The sequence below is a fragment of the Stegostoma tigrinum genome, chromosome 23 (assembly GCF_030684315.1).
Source record: "Stegostoma tigrinum isolate sSteTig4 chromosome 23, sSteTig4.hap1, whole genome shotgun sequence".
NCBI lineage: Eukaryota > Metazoa > Chordata > Chondrichthyes > Orectolobiformes > Stegostomatidae > Stegostoma > Stegostoma tigrinum.
The window spans coordinates 20,476,261-20,499,276 of NC_081376.1; the positions used below are offsets into that span (position 1 = coordinate 20,476,261).

Genomic DNA, 23,016 nt, shown 5'->3' on the forward strand with positions numbered 1-23,016 from the left:
AGTACCTTCTGTAGCACACACAGACAAATAACATCAACCACAGGTCACCACTGTTTCTTCTTTGCACTCGGCTGTCTTTTATCAAATCTGGTTGTTTCCTCTGGCCCCTGCCATTTCCACATGTTTTCTGACTTTTTTGAACATTTTAAAGAGCAATGAGGAGTTTGTAGAGAGCGAACATTCTTCTTTTCATTTTACCATAGACTGTTTAAATACACAAGTGTGTGCCAAATGCAGTGCAGCACTGTTTGTGGTGAACTTGGCATTTTGCTCTAATGCTGATGGCAGAAGTAAAATTGAATAAATTGTCTTCAGAACCCCTCATATCTGTCTCTTCAACATCCTGGATTTGGGATCACACTGCCCTAAAATCCCCTGAAATACTAGTTGGTCTTTGTTTTACAAGGCAACATCTGCAAAGATGTTTACTTTGCAGGAGGAAAGCCATTGTTCCAATGCTGCATTGTGCTGCTTGAAGGAGGTTGGAAGTGGGCAGTTCAAGAGCTCCCAACAACACATTAGTGAAAGTTTAGGCTTTGTGGGAAGCAAAATTAAGTCTCTTGAAACACTCACTAGCTCTAAACCTCTCTCACCATTCAAGAACAGATTGTATCATATTGTAATGAAAGTTTTTTTAAACATTAAAAGAATTGAAGTCATAAGTGCCCCCCCCGCCATGTAATAAGCTGTAATCATCTTACTCCCTCCCTGTTGGCTGCCCCTCTGCTGTTTTTAAGTTTATGAACAGTTCACGTGGATTTTCCAGCACCACAGAGCATTATTGAAATCATTTTCCTAGAGTGCTGCAATGTATTTACATCACAACTTGTACATCGTTTTGCCACATTAAAGACACTATAGAAATATTTTGATCAATCTATCAAAAGGACATTTATTTAAGCCTTGCTCATGCCCAGTTTTTTACAATTTTCTTCTAAGTATTTTTGAATCACTCTGTTCATTCTGTTTGAAACATGCTGAACCTGGGTCAAGTCTCACCTGGGTTGAACAGTTCTGAGGAAGGGCTCTTGAACCAAAATGTTATCTCATTCTCTGCTGCCAGGCTTGCTGAGCTTTTCAAGCAATTTCTGTTTTGGCCTAGAGGTAGGCACACTACCGTTGTGCGATATTGAACCCTCCAGTGTCTAGGTTTATGGACAGGTGGCTTCTCTACATGATGCTGATTGAATGTTGTACTGACATGAAAGTGAACGCAAGTTGGTAGCCAGGAAGAATGTGAGCAAGTATAAAATATGGTTAATCCTAGTTTTTCATAAATGGATTTGAGGTTTGACTCTTCGTATTGCTAAGTGCTCTTTTTGAAGTGTAGAATCTGAGTGTCATTGTGCTGGTGACAGCTGGCAGCTGTCTGTGTACTCTGAGCATATGGCAGTGACAAGAACATCAATCCAAAACAGAGAGCAGATTCTAGATGATCCTGTATCTTTCTCAATCAAACGTAGGTCCTCTGATTAAATCATTTTCTCCAAGCAACTGTCAGTCTGTGTACAAAATGAAACATTCAAATAAGAAATATTAAAGCTACATTATGTGCAATATTTAAACCATTCTCTGATGTGAAGCCATGACAGCTGATTAGAAGGATGTAGAAGGGGATTTATGTTACTATAGGTCAAAGTAAAATGTTAAGAAAAATGCTCATAAAAACATAGTGTCTGCCTGGAATTCCAGAATTTTCTTTGATGTGATGCCACATCAATAGAACATCAAGCAGATTAAAGATCACAACAGTCTTGTTTTCTACACATCAGCTCCAAAATACACAAAAGTGCATTTTTAAATAATCTTCAGGCCTCCTTGGAATAGGTTGTATTTTCCAAAACTATTTTTTTCCAAAAATACTAGAACTGCAACAATGCAACAATTGCAACAATGGAGAATTTCAACTAGTGTAATATTATTTTGGATAGAATTACTATGAAAGGCACACAGGGAACAGAACTCTTAAAATGCATTCAGGACATTTACTTTAGGTAGTGGTGGAGCAGTTTTGGACTTGGTTTTAGTCAGTTAAGTTGGACAGTGGAAGGGATATCAGTTGGAAAGTGCTTTGGTGGAAGTAATCACAATTCAATTAGATTTAGGTTAGATGTAGAAAAGAGCAAACCTAAAGCAGGAATAGAAATTATCAGTTGGGGAAAGTAAAGTTTACTCCAAACAAAGCCTTGGTCTCGCTGACATGGCCTGGAAATAACTACTTGGAAGTAGACCAGAGGTAGATCAGAAATTTAAGGAGGAGAGTGAGCGTTCAGACCAAGTATGTACCCTTAAAAGAAAAGGTGGGACTGACAAATCCAGGGTCTGCTGCATGACCAGGTATTTAAAGGAAAGGATTAAGAATAAAAGAGAGGCTTAGGATAGATACTGAAAGCTCAACACGGCAGAAACTTTAGGGGCGAAATTAAATATGAGATTCTGAAAGCAAACAGAGGGCAAGCAAAATTGTCGGCAAGTAAAATAATGGATATCCCAAAGTTATTTTAATAAACGCACAAAGAGCAAGAGAATAAATGAAGAAAGATGCCTATTAGGGACCATAATGTTAATGTATGTGTGGAGACTGATATGCGTGGGTCTGGTTGTTGATGAATTCTTTGCAGGAAAAGGCCCAGATATGATTTATCTGAGGATGTTGAGGGAAACCAGCAAATAAATATAGAAGGTTCCACTTGTTTTCCAAGCCTTGCTGACTACAAGTTTGGAGCTAGAGGATTGACGATGATGACATTGCATCATTGTTTCAAATGGGATTGACCAAGTAACCACAGACCAGTCAGCTTCATCCCGATCATGGGAAAATTTTTGGGAGAAAGTTCTGAAGGTCAGGATAAATCTTCATTTAGAAAGAGACAGATTGTCAAGGATAGTCAGCACAGATTTGCTTAAGGAAGGTTGTATCTGACTAAGATGATTGAGTTCTTTGAGGAGGTAGCTTGGAGGGTTACTGAGGGTAGTACATTTGATGTAGTCTTTGGAATTTTTAGCTCGACTTCTATTAAAGTCCCAAATGGCAGATTGGTAGCAAAAGTAAAAGCTGATGGGATCCAAGGCAAAGTGGCAAGTTGGAGCCAAAATTGACTCAGGCAGCAAAGGATAATGGTTGATGCATTTTTGTTCTGGCAGGGAGAACTTTATCCAGCAGGTTTCCTTCTAATACTGTATTAATTTCTTTGCTTTTTCTGGTATACATCAAAAACATCAATGACTTGAATTTGAATAAAGGGAACATGTTTAAAAAGTTTAAACAAAAAAATGAACTAAGTGGTTGTTGATGGGAAAGAACGCTTTTGAGGAAAGATTGAATAGGCTTAGGCATATTTTGAATCAAAGGGGAGAAACCTAATTAAAGTGTATGAAATTATGAAGGGACTAGTTATGTTGGATAAGAAAGCCTTAATCTGTTTAAGGCATCCACAGCTCTGGGACATTGAAGTAGGAGCTGTCACATTGCCTAAAAAGAAGGTAGAAGCTGAAATTCTCGGCATCTACAAAGTGCTGAGGTATGCAGTTGAGGTGTTGTAAGTTACAGGACTATGGATGAGAGCCCGTACTGGATTTAAACTGGGTTTGATCATTTCTCATCAGTCAGGACAAACACAATCAGCTGATTGGTTTCTGTTACACATGTTTGTGATTTCATTACAGGTGCTGTGTGGCTTTTCAAACTTAGTCCTGTGGGCATTTTAGCTGAATTTAGTTCTCTTCTCATCTGATGCCTGCCTACATGTTACATACCGGCTCTTTCATTCTCGCTTTCTCCTGTTTCTTTCTGTTTCTCTCTTGTCCACAGGTCACTGTCTTTCTAGAGGAATCATTCATTCGCAGTCAGGAACAACAAGCTAACCAATTGCCTCACTCCCCTAAATGGCCCAAAATCATTTTGAATCCCAGTCACAGGCCTAGCAGAAGTCCATAACATCGGCACAGATGGCACATGGCACCTGGCAGTTTAGTGGTCTGTACATTCCAAACCCGCAGTGTATTTATCAACTTAGCAAAGAGGAACGATTTGATCTCACTTTAAGATTGTTAGTTCGTTGCACTGATTTTTAAACTCCATTCACTATTCCTTGGCTTAGAGGGAGAGTGATAAGGTCAAAGCCTGAAGGCTCTGTCATTCTTCTTTGCAAAGAGCATGACTGTTTCCATGTAGTTTAATGCTTGTAAATAACAATACAGCCAAATGGCCATTAGAGCATAATCATATTGCAGCCTTGGTGAATATTTGTAATCAGCCTGGTTCTTTCTGCTTTGAATTTTGTAGCCTGCTGAATTGTTGGTGCTTACAGAGCAGCAAAGCCTTAGTATCCCTTAATAAGGGAAAGCCAGTCCTTGTTCTAGTTGATAATTCATCGCCTGGAACTGATATCTTAGGCGTGCTGATTGTAAGATTGCATCAGGATAACCATTTCTTTATAAAAAAATTTGATTTGTCAGGCTGTTTGAACTGGATGCCTGAAGGAAGTGTGGAAATGTGTGCCATGATGACAGCTGGAGTTACAACAGTAACGAGAGGAAAACCTTTAATTTTCAAAGCATCTGTCAGCAACTGTAATGGGTTAATAATAGACCTTGCGGCAAGCAGGTGCAGATTCAGACATCCTGAGGAATTTGTTAAAACAACGAGTGCAGCTCTAATATTTGGAATGTGGCAGTTTTGAAAGAAGAAATCAGTCATTCATTAGTGAGAGGTTATAGTGAGGTAACTGAGCAAAGGGCAGTATTTTACTGATAAGCTATATTCTGCAGTGCAACCAGCATTGACATATTTGTTTCACAAATTAGATGAGGCATTGAGGTGTGTCGGGAGGGAAAGGGCGTCTAAATATTAAATAATTATTGAGAAGTCTTCTAGATTAGTTTTCTATCAGAAATTGCTCAGTATTTTTCAGAGTTAACCTGTATGGTGACAATGCCTAATTTAAACATACTCAAAGGCTGTGTGAAAAACTTTGTAAAGTCCTAACTTTATGAAAAGCATTTCCTTTGTTCATCCATGTAACCCATGATATGAGACTCTGGGTATGAATATAATAAAGCCTGACAAAAATACAAAAACATGGAAACAAAACAAAGATGCACTTTTACAGATGGAAACTGTTGAATGGAGTGTTGAATCTAGAAGGCTGTCAAGTGCCTAATTTAAACTCGAGCTGTTGATTAAGTTTTAGTATGAGCATCACTGGAATATTGCAGGAGGCAAGGGATGTAGTGATTGTAACAAGGTCAGCTAGGTGGACCTCCTAGAATGAGTTCCCCGATTGGGGCTGTTAATCTGATCCAATCAGGGAACCCTGGCTGACAGATTAAAAACAGGAGTGTCAGAGGTTCTGTTCACTCTGATCGCCGGCCCTGAGGGAGCATGCATCAGTATCAAGGACTCTCCACCCGTAAATAAAGGGTGACTTGGTGACGCGATGCCGGCCTCTCTCGAGTTATTTCAAGGGACAGACAGGTCAGAGCAGGAACAAAGTGGAGGTGTAAAATGATATGTGACTCGAAGCTCAGGGTGATACTTGCAGAATTAGTTGAGGTGAGTATCCAAAGTGGATATCCAGCCTGCATTTGCTCTCCCCAGCGGGGAGGTGATTACATTGTGAGCAGTAAAACAGTAGATTAAATTGAAAGAAACACAAGTAAATCCTAAGTTGGATGTGCGTGCCCAGGTGAGGATGAGTGCCGGTGGGAGTATAATCAAATTCTAAGGGTGAGTGTAGAGAGTTATTGAGTCAAGTACTTGTTCCTGTTTTTAATGTAGCATTGTTTACATAGGAGTTCCAGGAAATTATCTGGTTCCTGACTCGACATTGGCCTTGCATTTTTCTTGTAATCTTGCAATCAGAATTGTAGAAAATGTTATCCTGCCACATCAATTAAATTCTCAGAATTTGAAAGAAGTAGAATATAAAACAAAACCTTTAATCACAATAAATTGATACTCTTTGAGAATAGAATAATGGAATGACTACCCCAGCGGTGCCAGCAGTAACCCAACTCTCTCATTGCCAAAACCTGTCTGGTATTCACTGATCAGTCAAGTGAAAATCAAATATAGCATTTTGAAGTGAGAGTTTGGGTGAAATTTGGGCCATGATATTAATGAGCAGTTGGGGAGGCAGAGGTCAAGGTTTTTCATTTTGTATTTACAGTGTGGTAGCATCCTGTCTGCTGGTGTCTGGGGTATGCTATCTCTTGTGATCTCTTGGGTATTTCTCGGCTCTTTAATGAAAGTGGGATGTTGAGTGAGTGAGTTGAACGTTCTTGCCACTGGTGGAACCTTCCATGGTAGAATATCCTAGTGCCATACTGAAAGGCAAGCTGGATACCACCTTTCATGCTGCAAGACAGGAACTTCACTGGAGCATGCAACTAATGGAGGAAGAAATGCGCAACATCTCTGACACTGAGGGATGACTGAAGCTAGGCACCTGCTGAGCTCCATGTGGAAGATGCGCCTCTGTACTCAGCCTTGGGTCAGACAGAATCATATAGCACGGAAACACACTTCAGTTGAACTTGTTGGGCCAACCTGACCTCATCCCATTTGCCAGCATTTGGACCATCTCCCTCTAAGCTCTTGCTATTCAAATGTCCATCTGAATGCCCTTTAAATGCTGTAATTGTAACAACATCCATCACTTCCTATAGCAGCTCCTTCCATATACACACCACCCTCTCTGTTTAAAAAAAAAATTGCCTCTCAGGTTCTTTTTAAATCTTCCCCTTCTCACCTTCAACTTATATGTTCTCTAATTCTGCACTCCCTGCCCTAGGAAAATGACCTAGGTTATCCACTCTATTCATGCCCCTATAAGATCACTCTTCAGCGTCCGACAGATAAATCAAGAAGCTGCGGAACATCAGACAGCTGTGCTGGAGGCCCTTTGTAGGCAGGAACGAGAGATGGAGGAATCCTCAATAATCTCACTGCTGTCTGTCTCCCAGAGCACCGATCGTGGCTAGTTCCAGGGAAAGGGTGGTAGCTTCCAGGTCCAGCTCTACACTGAGGCTGCCTGGTTTGCACTCAGACCCTTGTTCCATTGCTGTAACTATACATGCTTAGCATCAATAGCAAGGAGAGAGGGTGCTGAGGCATCTCAAACTCACTCCAAGTATCTTCTCTTCTCAAAGATACAGGATGGTGCAAGCAGGCCATTTCTGAATGCTCTAGAGCTGCCCTGTCCCCCACCTCCTCCTCTCTGCCAGTGACCCTGTTGCCTCTAGCAACTGAGGCAAAGGAGGGAGCACCTGCACCCTCTAGGCCCCCAGCCCTCAGAGGGAGCCTGTCAGAGTCCCCAGGCCACACCAGTCAGCAGGCTCATTCCACCCAAGATGAGAACGTTGGGTTTGCACCAGGAGTGAGAGGGAAAGAAATGTTAAAGGCCCATCTGTGATTTGGGTGTTCAGTCACATAATCCGCACTGTTGTAGTTAATATTCACTTGTACTGTTCCAATATCTGTAGTAGCCATATTCTCCCAGTAGGACGTGAGATGGTTCCTTGAAGTGGAAGATGCAGACCGTAGTCATCTAACAATAGGATGTTCTGCATTTCAATCAAGCACATTGGAACCTTTCCCATAATCATGGCAAAGTAAATGACTAGAGATTACCTTGTTCATCACACACCCACAGGTTAGGGATTGCAGTCAAGGTGCAGCAGATAATTGTGAAGATCAAGTCCAAGGGAGGAACCAGGACCTGGGATGTCCAATTGATAAGCTGTGTGACACAACTTTTGGGAGTGATGGTGGAATGTATCATGTATCTACAGGCTCTAGGAAGAAGTCTGCTTGTGTCTGGGGCATTCAAAACCATTCTACAACACTGAAGGCTGTGAGATGAACATTGTCTAAACTGTGTGTCAATTTACCATATATGTGAGCTGAATAGAGAGAACAGTTCCCAACATGTTATACTTGCTGCGTTGTCAATGAGGTTACTCAGTGACTGAAGGGTACAGTGAGGCTCACTACATTCTGCAACACTGCAGGGATAACAAAGGTGGCCACATAAGAAGCAGACACAAGATGTGGAACAACTCCGCAGTATTCACTAGCAAGTGAACTTTTGTGTCTTTGGTGCAAGGCCCATTTTAGTGTAAACACGCAGGAGTAAGGGGTAGCTCACTGTATAACAGCTGTGTTAGCATTAACATTGGTCCAGGGCAAGGTTTGTACGCATGCTTTAGCTTTCACAGGGGTGAGGACATCAGAAGCATATTTAAAATGAAAAGTCAACATTTTATTGCATAGCTAAATCAAATAGACAGACTGTTCAATCCTTGAGGAATGTGGCGCACAGCAAGCAGAGGGCTGACAGTCAACTGTACAAATGAAATATTAACAAGAACACAAGTCTTCATGCAGCTGTCTCATCCTGGAGGATGGTAATGTAAGGCTGCCTCTGGCCACAGGCCCTTTGGTAAGAGTTTTTTAAAAACTGATCTGCTCTGACACACGCTCTGAGCAGTTGGGAAATGAACTTGGATCTTCTTGCCCAGAGGCAGAGACACCTCCGCTACACCACAAGACCGTTTTGATATGCCATGAAAGGTATCTGTTTCTTTATTCAAATTATTCAGACCCTTCACCTCTATGGCAGATGGAACTCGAAACCAGATCTTCTAGGAGTTGAATTGAAAGCAAGCGAATGGCATTTGTCCTCACCAGACTCCCGATAACCTGAGTAACTCTTGAGGTGGACTTGTATTCCAGTCCTAAAACTGACCTCCAAAAAGACCTGTTATGACCGCGCCGCCCCCCCCCCCCAAAAAAAAAACTTTGGATGTTGTTTTGTTGATACGGAAAGCTTATTGTGCAGTTGATTTTTGGATCAATATGGTGAGCTTGAAAATTTTCGTTTGCTGCTGTGACTTTCAGGCTCTACCTGTGGTTCATGATATCTTCCACTCCACGTCTCCTACATTATGATCCCTGTTTTTCCCCCTCCTACCCTCCTTCACTTGACCCTGTCATTGTTACCATCAGAGATCCTGTTTTAGACCTGGAGCCCACGGCTTTTGAGGTGCCGAGGCCTTTGGCTCTCCTCTCCCAGACAATGCCACCCTCCCAAGTTGAAGGCAAAGTGACATTAAATGATTTTTAAACACGCTCCCATTTTGAGACCATCCAGCCCCCTCCCTTATCCAAACAGATCTGACCCTTCTTTACTGAATTGATGCTATGACTAATAATTCCCTCAGGCCGTGAGTACAAGCAGGCTGCTCCCAGACTTGAACTGCCCACAGCTCCAGCAACCAAGTGGACAAATCCCAAAGAACCCAGATTATATGACTCCTCCTTGGGGATCAACAGCAGCCCATACCTTTGGCAGAGTTTGCAGAACAGCCCAGATTAACAGTGGCCCATTCCCTGGACTGAATGTGCAAAATGAACCGATTGACCGACCGGCAAGGCCCAGACTGACTTTGATTATGTTCCAGGATTTAGCATGGAGTAATCCCTTGATGGAAATGTAACCAATTTCTGAATATGCATTGGGCCAGCCCCTGGTCTAGAAATGGCCTAAACCCTGGACGAACTGTGGCAATATCACCTGTCTGACTGGGGTCCACTCTTGCCCCACTAAGCCTGCTTACCTTTTCTCTTTCACACATCGCTTTATGCTTCATATGTGCGCACCATTTTGGCTGCGTAAGTTTTTAGGACATGCAGCACCACTGACATTGACGCAGCATCATGCTCGACAATAATCCCCCTTCATGTCAATGCTTTGCTATTTCTTACAGCCCATATGCTCCTGCTTTACCTTCTGTACTAAAGTGACCCTCTCAGCCACAAGCTGCCTATCTTGTCTCCCGCTCCAAAGTACCATTCTGAAGCGCAACCTGCCTGACCCTGTCCATTTGGTGTGTTGCTGCTCCCCAGTTGGGTGAAGTGGCGGACCAGGGACATGCTGTCCTCTGGACCATGTAGAGCTAATTCTCTTGAATTATCCATGAACTGCAAATACTTGAATATAGGATGCTCTCAATCTCATGGTGAAAAATTCATCTGATCATCTAAGCAGGGAAACCTAATTGGCAAAGTTCATGTCGACAATAAGAATCAGATTTTTGGACTCTCTGATTAACTCATTATGCTTGCTATTATTCTTGCCATCTGGGAGTAGAAAATCAAACCTAGAGAATCTGAAACTTGGAAATGCCAATGTGGTGGAAATCCTGAAAAATGTAATGGCAGGATGTTTCGAATATTTTTAAAACGGTATTTCTTGCCGCACAGCTGGAATGTTGACCAGCCAATCTGCTGTAGGCGGGAACTGCTGGGAGTGGCCTGAGAAGTGAAGAATATTGGAGGGAAAGGGGCATTTGGAGCATGATAAGAAGAAGGTCATTGTCAGAATGGGAAAGGCTGTGGCAGAACATTTGTTCAAGAGGCTAGGAGCACTTCTGAGCCTCGCATTGACTTCCGTACTGGCTCCAGGTTTTTTGAACTCTGGGAACCCCAATCTGCAGCTGTTAAAATCAAATGGATTCCAGAATCTGAGGAACGGAGCTCAGTTTAAATATTGTAACAGGGAGTCAACTTTCCAGAGTTAGCTCGTGGATGCTTCCTATCCTGCTGTGTGATTAAACTGGAAGGAAGTTATTTTCGATTAGTTTGGGGTCATGTTTCATACTTTGATCAGTTTAACCCAATTTCCTCCCACACAGTGGGGCAGGCAGTAAAATTTCTCATTTGCTGCTTTGATAATTAGTGTTTCTGTGCTATTAGGCTGACCTCTTTGTCTTCTTTCTACCCCCTCCCCCTAACTTCCCACTTTTGTAGGTTTTCATTGAAGTACAACTCTCTATAGTACTATTAAATTTTACTGGGTTATATAATAGCCTGATTTTGATTGAATGCAAATATGGAAATGCTACTTTGGGAAGGGAAATAATGCTGGATGCCACTGTTTGGATAAGTGATTTTCAGTATCACTGGCTGTGCTGTAAAACCAATGTGTTTCGAAGAATTCACGATAGTATTGGTACTCAGTGATGAGGAACACCTTGAACCATTTGATGCTTGCATGTAATTCAGTACGCTACAGAACAACAGCCATGTCTGTCAGTCAACACTTATATCCAAGTAATAAAACTCAAACTGATGATGGAGGAAGTGAGTGCTGTGAGACTGAGAGATATATCGATCTCTGCATTTCGAGACCTCCTGCTGACTTGCACATTTTAAAATCTCTGAACCTTTATTCACCAGGTACTGCTTTAGGTGTAACTTATTGTTCTGTTGACGGCATTCAACAATTCACTCTTCATTACTTTGAATGTGGTTCAGATTGGTGCAGTGTTATACAGATGGAGTACATTGCATTAAATACATGCACAATGATCCTGGTTTCATGGGTGGCATGGTGGCTCTTTGGTTAACACTGCTGCCTCACAGCTCTAGGGATCCAGGTTTGATTCCACCCTGGGGTGACTGTCAGTGTGGAGTTTGCACGTTGTGTCTGCCTGGGTTTCTGCCATCTGCCCCGATTTTTCCTCCCACAGTCCAAAGATGTGCAAGTTAGGTAGATTGGCTGTGGGAAATGCAGGGTTACAGGGAAAGAGTAGGGGAATAGGTCCAGGTAGGATGCTGTTGAGATTTGTTGGGCCAACTGATCTGTTTCCACACCATAGGGATTCTCTGAGAATTGTGGCTATAACAGCAGGAATAAATATGATGGAGACATCTCAACAGCATTGTAACTTAATGAAATAGATTATCTGTATAGCAGCGTTGTAACCAGTGATGATACATTAATAGCAGGAACTGTAGCATGGAGAGACTGTGTAATTGGGTCCAACAGTGACTTAGAACTTTGAATGTGGGAAAGTGCTTCTTGAAATAGAAATCAGACAAAATTGACAATGAACCAAGGAAGCAGGTTTTAGGATGGGTGCAAAAACCTTGGTTAAAGGAGTAGGATTTAAGGAAGGTCTTGAAAAGGAGGAGAGAGCAGTGGAAATGTTTTTGGGGAGAATTCAGAAGCAGGGAGTTGAACAGTAAAGAAATGGATACTAGTTGTGGAAACAAAAGAATGTAGATGCACAAAGTGTTCAGATCAGAGGAGCGCAGACTTTTTGAGCGGTTTTAGATTTGGAGAAGTTTTGAGAGGGGTGTGCTATGAGTCAGTTTGAACATATAGTTGAGAATTTTAAAAAAAATATACGCAGACCAGGGGCCCATTTAGGTAAGCACATGGGTGATCCATATTGATATTTGATGTGAGTTATGTTACACTTAGCAAAATTTTGAATGGGTTTTGCTGAGAGCTAGTGGAGATAAGGATAGTATTGGCAAATCCATGTAAGGAAATCACCCGGTGAACAGAAATTACTATAAATACAAGCAGATCTTGTAGCTTCTAAAACATGTAATGTTTCACATGTTTGACCTTACACTAGTTCTGTTGAAACTTCATGACCTAGTGAAACTTGCTTTTAAAGAAGTGGTTTCACTGTGCTTATTGAATTTCAAGCAAATCGCCACTTCACTCACCAACTAATGGAATTGTAGTTTAACTACTGATGTTTGATTTCTCCAGAAATTCATCTAGTATGTTAAAATAGGTAATTATTTATTTTTAATTGCATTTTGATTGAGTGGTTTGTTTTTAAATGGTACCTTAAGGGAGCACTCAGAAGTTGAAATAAGTCCCCTCACAGAAATCTCCTCTTCACTTACAACAGCCCAGCACACTTCCTCAAGGCACCATCAATATGAACCTCTCCACTGATGTCACCGATGGTGAGAGCAAGACAGCTCAGAAGAACTCGCTTTGCATTGTCACACCAGAGAAGCACCATTTCATTCGTGCAGAAAGCAAAGAGACGATAAATGGGTGAGTGAGTGCTGTTTCTGACATTGTAAACTTCTTGTTTCCTGGGGTCGTAACTGACCTCTCCACTTGTTTTTTTTTTAACCAGTTTATGTGCAACTTTGATTACGTTTCCTTCACATACTGATGACTCTTGATTAGTCAAGTACTAGGTGGATTATCTTTGAATTAAATAGATCTGAGTCAATGACAGAATCATACAGTTCCTATGTAGTATTACTTGACTCTCTCCAGCCTAAGTCTGAATATTGTCTGGATGAGCATATATTCTTAAGAATCTAAGAAATTGCAAATGGTACTGAATATGCAATCATCAACAAATATCCTTACATCTCACCTTATGGTGGAGATAAAGTAATTAACATAGCAGCTGAAGATATTTTGACTTATTACATATGTTTAGGAATTCATGGAGCTGAGATGATTGGCTCCCACAAACGTAACCACCTTCATTTATGCTGGCTATGGCTTCAACTGGAGGAGAGGCTCCTCTTGTTGGCTCCTGAATGCCTCAGTCATTCAAATACTGCTTTGATGTCAAAAGCAATTACTCTCACCTCAATGTTTTTAGCTGTTCTGGCCGAGTGCCCTTGGCAGAAGTCAAAATCAGTGGGCAGGTTATTTCTGTCAAGTGCTATTTGCTGGCGTTTTTTAATTTTACCCTCCATCACTTTGTGAATGATTGAGAGTGGACTGATGGGGGCAAAGCGCAAAATATTTATAACTTATGCAAGGGCCCCTCTTGTGCACTATTTTATTGTGCCCAATAATTCCTTCGTTAGGTAAAGGAGGCATGTAGGAAAATTACTTCTGTACTTGAGTTGGCATATAGAACGCTTGGACTTGCTCAGAAGCAAGAAAGAAGAATTCAGCAATATTCTCTAATTATCAGTCCCAATAAACTTAAAGCCACACCAGAAAAACATACTAATTTCCTAAGTACTGGAACATTTGAATCAGCACAAGACAACATGTTTAAGCCAGCAAAAGGTCTTTCTGTAATAACTTGCACATGTACAATGCTACCACCATAAGTACGGTTCCCATGTACTAGTGAGACCAGAGCTAATGCTTTTCCATTGCACATTCACAGCATAGTTGGCAGGTTGGGGAGTGTCAGGTCTGGGGTGTAAGAAGCTTGGACATGTTTAAGGTAAATATAGAGCCTTTTAAATTGTTTTTCAGGAGTTGGACTGTGTAGTTAATGGGCTGATATTTTATGATTAACTATTTTACTTAATTTCATTGGAACTCTCAAAGGTCTTTGATTAAAATGGAGACTTTTAAATCATTCCAGTCCGAGAGGAATTCAGATAATTTATACTGAGGATTCCACTGGGTCCCCCTGTTCATCTGCTTTTGTTGTGTGGCATGTAAAGTTGCTCATCAGGTGGTCAGGATTTTGGCATGAAAATCCACCCACTAGTTTTGAACATAGACAACATATAAACTAGCCCATGATAAAAGATTTGGTGAAGAGCAGCAGTTGATAGTTCCATGCCTATGGGAAGCTTGATCTCAAAGAAGCCTGGGAGCAGTGATGGCTCAGCGAAGCTGAGGAGATGCCTGCTTAACCTAACCAGGGGAGCCAGGAGTATAGCAGGGTTTAGATGCTAGTGAGCAGCCTTGTAAACCCAGTTAGACTCAGCCTCGGGAGAAGTGATCGAGAAACTGTGTGGTGAGCAATTGTTGGGACAATTTGAGCTGGAGTCCTGTGGTCTGTCAACTCATAGCATACAGAGGAGTATGTGGGCCTTCGGGCTTAGTTGGAATTAATGTTGAAGGGAAGTCCGAGGCTAATCATCAAAGAAGAGAAGCTGTAATTTCACATGTGAAAGAGAGTTTGAAGGATTTTTGTGGCTCTAATTGATCAGTGACATCTGGTAGACTGCTGAAAAACTCATGAAACCTCTCTCGGTTGTGTCTACCATTTGGTGCATTGTTTGTTACTTGTGTCCAACTACCGTTTGCCTGATAATTCGTGTAATTCTGAATGTTTGAAAGTGGGTGGTTTCGACCATTTTTTTGACTATTACATAGTTAATTCCTTCTATTTGTTTCAAACGGTAGAATCACATGACTTTATTCTCTTAGTATGTAGAACTTCAGTCTTTCCTACCTTTCAACTGGCCCTTACACTTGACTGTAAAATGTGTTTCCGATAAATTGGTAAGGGTGAAGTCAAGCAGATTTTTCCCTATGATTCCATTATCACCTACTGCAGGCTAGTCAGTGCTTCGAGACTCAGCTAACTAGCTCCCTTGCCTCAGTTTTAATGATAGGTGTCAATGTCCCCAAAATACATTGTGTACCCTTGCAAATGATATTCGGTGTTGAATATTGGTTCATAAGCTTAGAGCTGTCAATAGCTGTAATCTGCAAAAAGGTTTCCTTGTTCGTGTTTGATCTGATATCAAAATACCTTTATAGGGTCCAGAGTCAATGGCTCAGGGCAGCTCCTACCTTACTGTATCCCATTATCAGTGGAGAACTTTGCAGTGCCTCTCGGGATGGTTGCAATAATAAGGTTTTGCGTGTCTACTCTTGTGCTGGTCCGTCCAGATTTATTGTTTTTCAGCATTTCAGCAGCATTTTGACACAGTTGAGTTACTTGTCCCATCATGTCAGAGGGCAGTTAAGAGTCAACCAGGCACCTGTATGTCTGTAGAACAGAACAGGCAAGAACAGCAAATTGCCTTCCCTCAAAGACATTCATGAAGTTGGGTTTTTATGACAATCTGATAGTTTAATGGTCACTGTTGTGGCTTTCATTTCCAAATGTATTACTTAATTGAATTTCAATTCTGCCAGCTACCATGTTGGTATTTGAACTCATGCCTCAAAGAATTATTTAGAGACTCTGGATTACCCATCAGATAACATTACCAAAACTTAGCTTTTTTTCATAAGACATCATTTGATTCAGCTATGTTCAAAGCTGAAGTATATTTGAGGTACATCTTTCTCTGATAGATCAATGATATCATCGGGGCTGCTTCCGTCTCTTGTCTGGAATTGGAAAACTTCATCAGTTTCGCTGCCAGTTTCCACCCTGCCCTCACTTTCACCTGGTCTATCTCTGATTCCTCCCTTCTCTTCCTCGACATTGCTGTTTCCATTTCTGGGGATAGACTGGCTATGAATATCCATTACAAACCCAGTGACTCCCACAGCTACCTGGACTATACATCATCACACCTCACTGCCTGTAAAGACTCCATCCTGTTCTCTCAGTTCCTCCATCTCCATTGCATATGTTCAGATGAGGCCAGCTTTGACAAGGGAGCCCCCGAAACATCCACCTTCTTCCTCAACTGAGGTTTCCCCAGCACGGTTGTCAGCAGGGCCCTCAACCAGGTCCGACTCATCTCCCGCACTTACGCCCTCACCAGAACAGCAATAGAGTTCTCCTTATCCTTACCCACCACCCCACCAGCATCCACATCCAGAAGATCATCGGGTGCCATTTCCGCCACCTCCAGCAAGATGCTACCACCAGACACACATTCCCCTCCCTTCCCTTGTCCACCTTCCACAGGGACCGTTCCCTCCGGGACACCCTGATCTACGCTTCCTTCATCCTCAACACCTCCCTACAGTCCTACGGCACCTCCCCCCGTAACCGGCGAAAGTGCAACACCTGCCCATTTACCTTCTCCCTCCCCAGTATCCAAGGGGCCCAAACATACCTTCCAGGTGAAGCAACACTTCACCTGCACTTCCCAGAATCTAGTCCACTGCATTTGCTGCGCACAGTGTAGCCTCCTCTACACTGGGGAAATGAAGCATAGACTTGGCGACCGCTTTGCAGAACATCTACATTCTACACACAGAAAAGACCCTGAACTACCTGTTGCCTGCCACTTTAACGCACCACCCTGCTCCCTGGCCAACATCTGTCTCTGGCTTGCTGCAGTGTTCCAGTGAAACCCAACACAAGCTGGAGGAACAACACCTCATTTTCCACTCAGGGAACCTACAGCCCTCCGGACTCAATATTGAGTTTGATCATTTTAGGGCCTAAAGTCTCCCATGTCCCAGAACCCCACCCCACACACCAGGCTTTGTTATCACATAGCCTGCCATTACACACCCCCTGTTGTTAGTCACTAACAGTCCCCAGTAACAACTATTCACCCTCCCAGCCTATTGTTAGCAACTTCTTTGTCTGTCCATCTGTCTTTCTCTCTCTTCGGGCTCTATCCTATTGTTTACTCCCTACCCCAGCCACCTCCCTATTTTCTGCATATAAAGTGACATTTTCCCAGCCACCATCAGTTCTGAGGAAGGGTCACCGGACCCGAAACATTAACTCTGTTTTCTCCTTCACAGATGCTGCCAGACCTGCTGGGCTTTTCCAGCAACTTTGTTTTTGTTCCTGAAGTACATTGAGGCTTTGTTTGCTGAGTTAAACACATGAATAACTGTGTAATCTCTTGAGAGTTACTGTAGTGTGTGTCATGGAACCATAATTTTGCCTGTCTAATTCCTTCTGTAATCTCTGGATTGTTGATTATTCTTGCCACACCTTCTTAGTATCACCTGTAAACTTGACCAAGCTGCACTCACCTTTTTGAATCTACGTAGCTTCTGATCAGCAGGGATCCTGTACACAAATCCTTGGTGCCTCTTGGAGAATGTATTCAGTCACAACTGGCTCCTTGTGAAACTGCAGGAGAAATCGGTGGCTTCAGGCAAAAGAGGAGAAAGTTTGCAGTAAAAGAAGGAAAATAAAAACAAAGTTCCTGGAGATTAATTTGGAAACATGAGACATGAAATGCATCTATCCAGCGAGGGAGATGTGTTGATCTAGGGGTTAGTTTGCATAGCTTTGAATTTTAAATTGAATTGTATTACATAAACTCCAGTTTAGATCTCAGACACAACTAGCTTGGAGTTTGGTCTCTGGTGTTCATTCTATCAGCTCAAAATGTCTGGCAATAAAAGTTGAAACTCTGCAATGTTTATGTGACATGCTTACTGTGTTTTAGTTACGGTTGTTACACTGAACCTTTGCCAGCTGAGTGCCCGTTTATGAATCTCATTATGAGCCAGTAAACTCCTTGATGTTTTTCTGGATTGTACAACAGTTTAAAAAAAGCTCCACAATTTTTTTGCAACAGATTAAACAAATAACTTGCCAAAGATTGCTGTTAAAGAGAGATGTGAAATGAGGTGAATCTCAAAGAAATAGCCTATCCTCAGACTGTAATTATGTCATCCTGAAAAGTGCTTTCTGTAAAGTTCACACATTATCATATTGTACTCCCCTATCTCAGGTTTACTTTTATATTCTATGCTATGCTGTTTTTGACATGTCAGGTGTTTTTTTTTAAATTTTGTATCCCAGTGTGAATTTTGACGGAATTTTTTTTTCGGAAAAGTGAGAGATATGATGGCTTAAGGATACTATTTTCTCTGATGGTAGTTATTTCTGCAGGAGCAGGCTAACGCACCAAGCTGTGGAAGAATGCACAGATATATCTCAAATATGAGCTGGAACTGAGGATGATGTGTGAGATTCCAGTATTTCAAGAGGAAAGGAAGGTGATATTGTCAGTAGCAAAGTGAAAGTGACTGGGGATGAGCGAGGCAACAAGTTAGACAACAGTAGAAAGAAGAATCGTAGAATTCCTACAGTAAGGAGAAAGGCCATTTGGCCCATCAAGTCTGCACCGATCCTCTGAAAAACTTCCCACCCAAACCCACCAATGCCCCCATTCTTGTAGCCCCACATTTCCCATGGCCTGCCCACCTAACGTGAACAATCCCGGACACCGGAGGGCAACATCCCGTGACCAATCCACTTAACTTGCTCATCGTTAGACTGAAGGGCACTGATGGAAAGCAAGTCGCAACAGAAGATATTTATTTGGAGACCATAGGTTCTTAAGATCAAAAGGGATGGATTAATTTGATTCAGTTTTATGTTTAATGTTTGTCAACCTGATTTTGAAAGGTGATGTCAACTCTTCTACTCCACAACTGGATGCTTTAGTATCAGCAGACTAGTGCATCTGGTGAAGTATGGGACTTGGTAATAAACAAATTATTGCCAATGCATTTTGCACACTGGTGAGGGTAAAGATGCAGAAAAACCATCCTGCAGCCTTGAAGAAGAAGTGAAATCAAATAAAAGAAATGCTTTTTTTAGTTTTACTCAGCTGAGCCCAATTGTAATCATCCAGACAACTTGCAAAAAAATTCTATAATACGGAACGTATATTCCCTTCCCAGAATCATGCACCACCTCACTTATCTAATTCTAAAGAATCTAAGTTTGTAAATGCACATGTTGGATTAGTTAAAGTCAAGCAAGTAAACATTACCGCTTTCAGGTAGATTTCTCATTGCTTGTCCAGCTATGACTACCCTACCCTTAATAGACATTGGTTTTTGGGATATCTGGAGCAACATGGGAAGAATTCTAGCCTCTGATGACCTCTTTAAGTTCACATATCAGTTTACCACGTCGAACTTCCCATTGCCAGCTGTGGGGTCATTTTGGAGCTACTTTTCTCCCTGTGAAACCTCACCTAACTCTGTCCCGCTTTCATGAGTGACCAGACCTAAAACAAAGCCAAGTATGAATGAACAAAAACAGAAGTTTCTGGAGAAGCTCAGCCGGTCTAGGAGCATCTGTGAAGGAAAAGTCAGAGTTAATGTTTTGGGTCTGGTGACCCCTCCTCAGAATTTGTGTTAGGGTTGTAAAACCCTTGCTGGGATTTAAAAATCAAAAACATTCTGCTGGGATTTTTAAGAATGAAGGTTACATTGCCAGGATTTGGTGAGTTGTGAAAGGAGAACCAGAAAATGGCAGAACAAAGCAGAATCAAGATCAAAGGACTGAGGCATAAGCAGCACTAAAATATCAAGTATTCCAAACTGTAGGTTTTCCTGTCCAGAGCAGGAACCATCGTGGCAAGGAAAATAACAAAGGTGAGAAAGGAAATGTAAATTATATGTAGGTAAACATCCATTGTTTAAATAACTAAGAGCTGTAGGCATAAATTGTTACATTAAATTATAATGTCACATTAAAGGAGCATGACTTAATCAAGGAATGCGTTTTAAATATCACTTATTGCCAAGCTTTCAGGAATGGTGAAGAAAGGAAAAGAGGAGGTGGCTTGGTAATATTTATTAAGGATGTACCAGATAGGTATTAAGCATATAATGAAGAGTTTCCAAACTGAATACATTTGGGTTTAGGTGCAGAAGGGGAGCTGTTACATTATTGGAAAGACCTTGCAAAATGCCAATCAGTGGAAAGAGACACGTTAGCAAATTTCAAAGATGTGTACCAAAAATAAAACAATAACATTAGATTTCAGTTATTCTGATATAAAATGGGGAAAATATATAGCTAAAGAAAGGAAAGAAGAATAATTTCTGATATATGGATGTGAGAACTAACTTGACAAACATGTCTCCATTCCAAGAAGAAAGGACGCAGTTTGGAATCTGGTCCTGGAAAATGAAGTAGGACAAATGGAGTGTGTTACAGAATGAGATCATCTATCTAAGAATGACTACAACATAATTGAGCTTAAAACGATTTTGGAAAAGAGTTCAGAAATATCAATGATGAAATTGCTCAATTCGGTAAAGATAAATATCTCTGATTTAAGAAGGGACCTAGCATAGGTGGATTGATAAAGGTCATTGCATGTTAAAGCAGACACAGAACAATGGAAAACATTCAAAGACGAGATAATTCAAGTTCAAATTTGACACATTCCTTTGAAGGGGAAAGATAGAGCATTCAAAATTAATGTTCTCTGGATGACAATGGAAATAAAATTTAAAATAAAACATGAAAAGGAAGTTTATGACAAATGTCAAGCATGATTCAGTTCATTGCAGAAGCATTGAAAGTACAAGAGAGATGAGAAGTTCATAGCGGAGGCAGAGAGGTTATGTGAAAAGATTAACAGGTATTGTTAAATTGAACTTAAAACATATTATTGTATCTAGAAGGTAATTTAGAGAGGACAATTTTCTGTACAGGCAGCAGGCTAAATAACCAGAAAGTACTGGTGTGTTAGTAATCCTGTCAGGCTTCCAGACTGAAAGCAAGAGTACAGTGAGGAGCAGTAAATACTTTAAAATACTGAGTTTAAATACTTTAAAATAGAGAACTGGGTTCTGAGGAAGGGTCACTGGACCCGAAATGTTAACTCTGTTCTTTCCTTCTCGGACGCTGCCAGACCTGCTGACCTTTTCCAGCAACTTCCATTTTTGTTCCTGATTTACAGCATCCTCAGTTCTTTCGCTTTTTATTTAGCAGATGTTAGCCTTCTTTCCAGCAGCTTGGCAGCCATTTACTCAGTTTTATCTCAGATCTCCGAGGAATGAGAAAAGCTGGAGATATAAGAGGGGATGGCTAATCGGCAAACTAATCTCAATTCTGCCTCTTCCTGCTTTTCTCTGATTCTCCTGCCACATTTCGCCAACTCCGAGCGTGAAGTCTTCCATCTTAAAAATCCCAGCAGAATGTTTCCCGTCTCAAATCTGTGACGTTGGCCCTATATACCAGATTCATTGGTTGAATTTAAATTCCAAAAGCTGCAGAGCAGGGATTCTCCACGTTACTAGTCTGAACACATAATTGACTTGATTGCAACACCAGCATCTTCCTGATTGATCTGAAATGTTAACTAGGTGAAGGCTTATAGGTGTTATTGCTAGGCTTTAAATCCAGAGACTCAGGTAATGTTTTGGACACTCAGGTTTGAATCCCACCATGATGGAATTTGGTTTCAGTAAAATAATCTGGCATTAACATAACAAGCTAATAATGACTATGGAATTTTTGCCGATTGTTGGAAAAGCCCATCTCGTTCATTAATGCCTTCTAGGGGAGGAACCCTTTCCTGTTCTGGCCTCCTGGTGACTCCAGACCCACAGCAATGTCAATGGATAGGCAGTAAATGGTGGCCCAGCTGGAACCTGAATGAATGAATTAAGAACAAGTTACTCCCTTGACCGATGTTGCCAGATCTGCAGATTATCTGCAGCCTTTTCTGATTTTATTTCAGATTTTCAATATCGGTGCCATTTTGGTTTGATACAGCTGCTATCTCCTATGAATAAATCTCCCAGAGACTGTTGATCTTATTGCCAGTTGAAGTTCTGATTTCTTTGTATCTCTTCTCAGTTGGTTTGAAATGCTGATCGTGTATCCACGCACAAACAAACAGAATATGAAGAAGAAAAGGAAAGTGGAACCTCCCACACCACAGGTAAATAAAATGTGGGAAGGCAATGTGCAAGTAAACAAAATCAGATGATGTAAGGTATGCGTGGTATGAGTTGAATTTAACATGATGTCACTAATTTATTACGTTTAAAAATGTATTTAATCACACACAACATTAATTTTCAATAAGAATGAAGTTTGTTCTGAAGAAGGGTCAGCGTACCCAAAATGTTAACACTGCCTTCTCTCCACAGATGCTGCCAGACCTGTTGAGTTTCTCCAACTATTTCACTTATGGTTTCATGAAGGTTTGTGTGTTGAGTTGCCTACAAGAGAAGATGTAAAATATAGCACATGACATCAGAATACTTCACAGCTAATCTCTTACACTCGCAATATGGTCACTGTATTCTAAGGTAAAGTGGCAACCAGTTTTGCTCAGCAAGATCCAATGAATAGTTATAGGTAAATGATCAATTGAATGTTTATGGGTGTTGGTTGAGCAATGTTGGCCACATTACCAAAGAAATTCCCATGAGGAATAAGACCTCAAAAAATGCAGTTTGTATGAGTAAGCATATCAGCTGGAAATCATAATATTCAAATACAACGTTCATATTTCTATTTCCTTCATTGTTTTTGTCTTTATTTGTGGTACTGGTCCTTCCTATGTATGGTTTCACCACAAATGGCATTCTGTCAAGTTGCTATTCCTAATGTGATCTGAGGCAATCAATGGCAATATACTATTTAACATACCCTTTCCAACTATTGTTACCAGTAGCAACCACAAGTCTGAACTAATGTAAATTTTTTTCCTTCCTAATATACCAGGACAAAAGTCATTCCTACCACTGCATATTCTAAGACCGTTTAACAGATCACAGTGCAGTAACCAAACTAACACCATTCGAACTCATGTGGTTAAATATCTCATTAAACTTGCAT

General features: G+C 41.2%; 1 protein-coding gene across 7 annotated transcripts in view; it reads left to right on the forward strand.

Moving 5' to 3' along the window:
* LOC125462154 (myosin phosphatase Rho-interacting protein-like) overlaps window positions 1-23,016 on the forward strand; it is a 184,718-nt gene that overhangs the window by 82,552 nt on the left and 79,150 nt on the right. For all 7 annotated transcript variants that reach the window (XM_059653974.1, XM_059653972.1, XM_059653976.1 and 4 more), the window contains exons 4-5: window positions 12,718-12,869; window positions 22,027-22,111. In XM_059653974.1, the coding sequence (XP_059509957.1) occupies window positions 12,718-12,869; window positions 22,027-22,111 (237 nt within the window). The remainder of the gene's footprint in view (window positions 1-12,717; window positions 12,870-22,026; window positions 22,112-23,016) is intronic.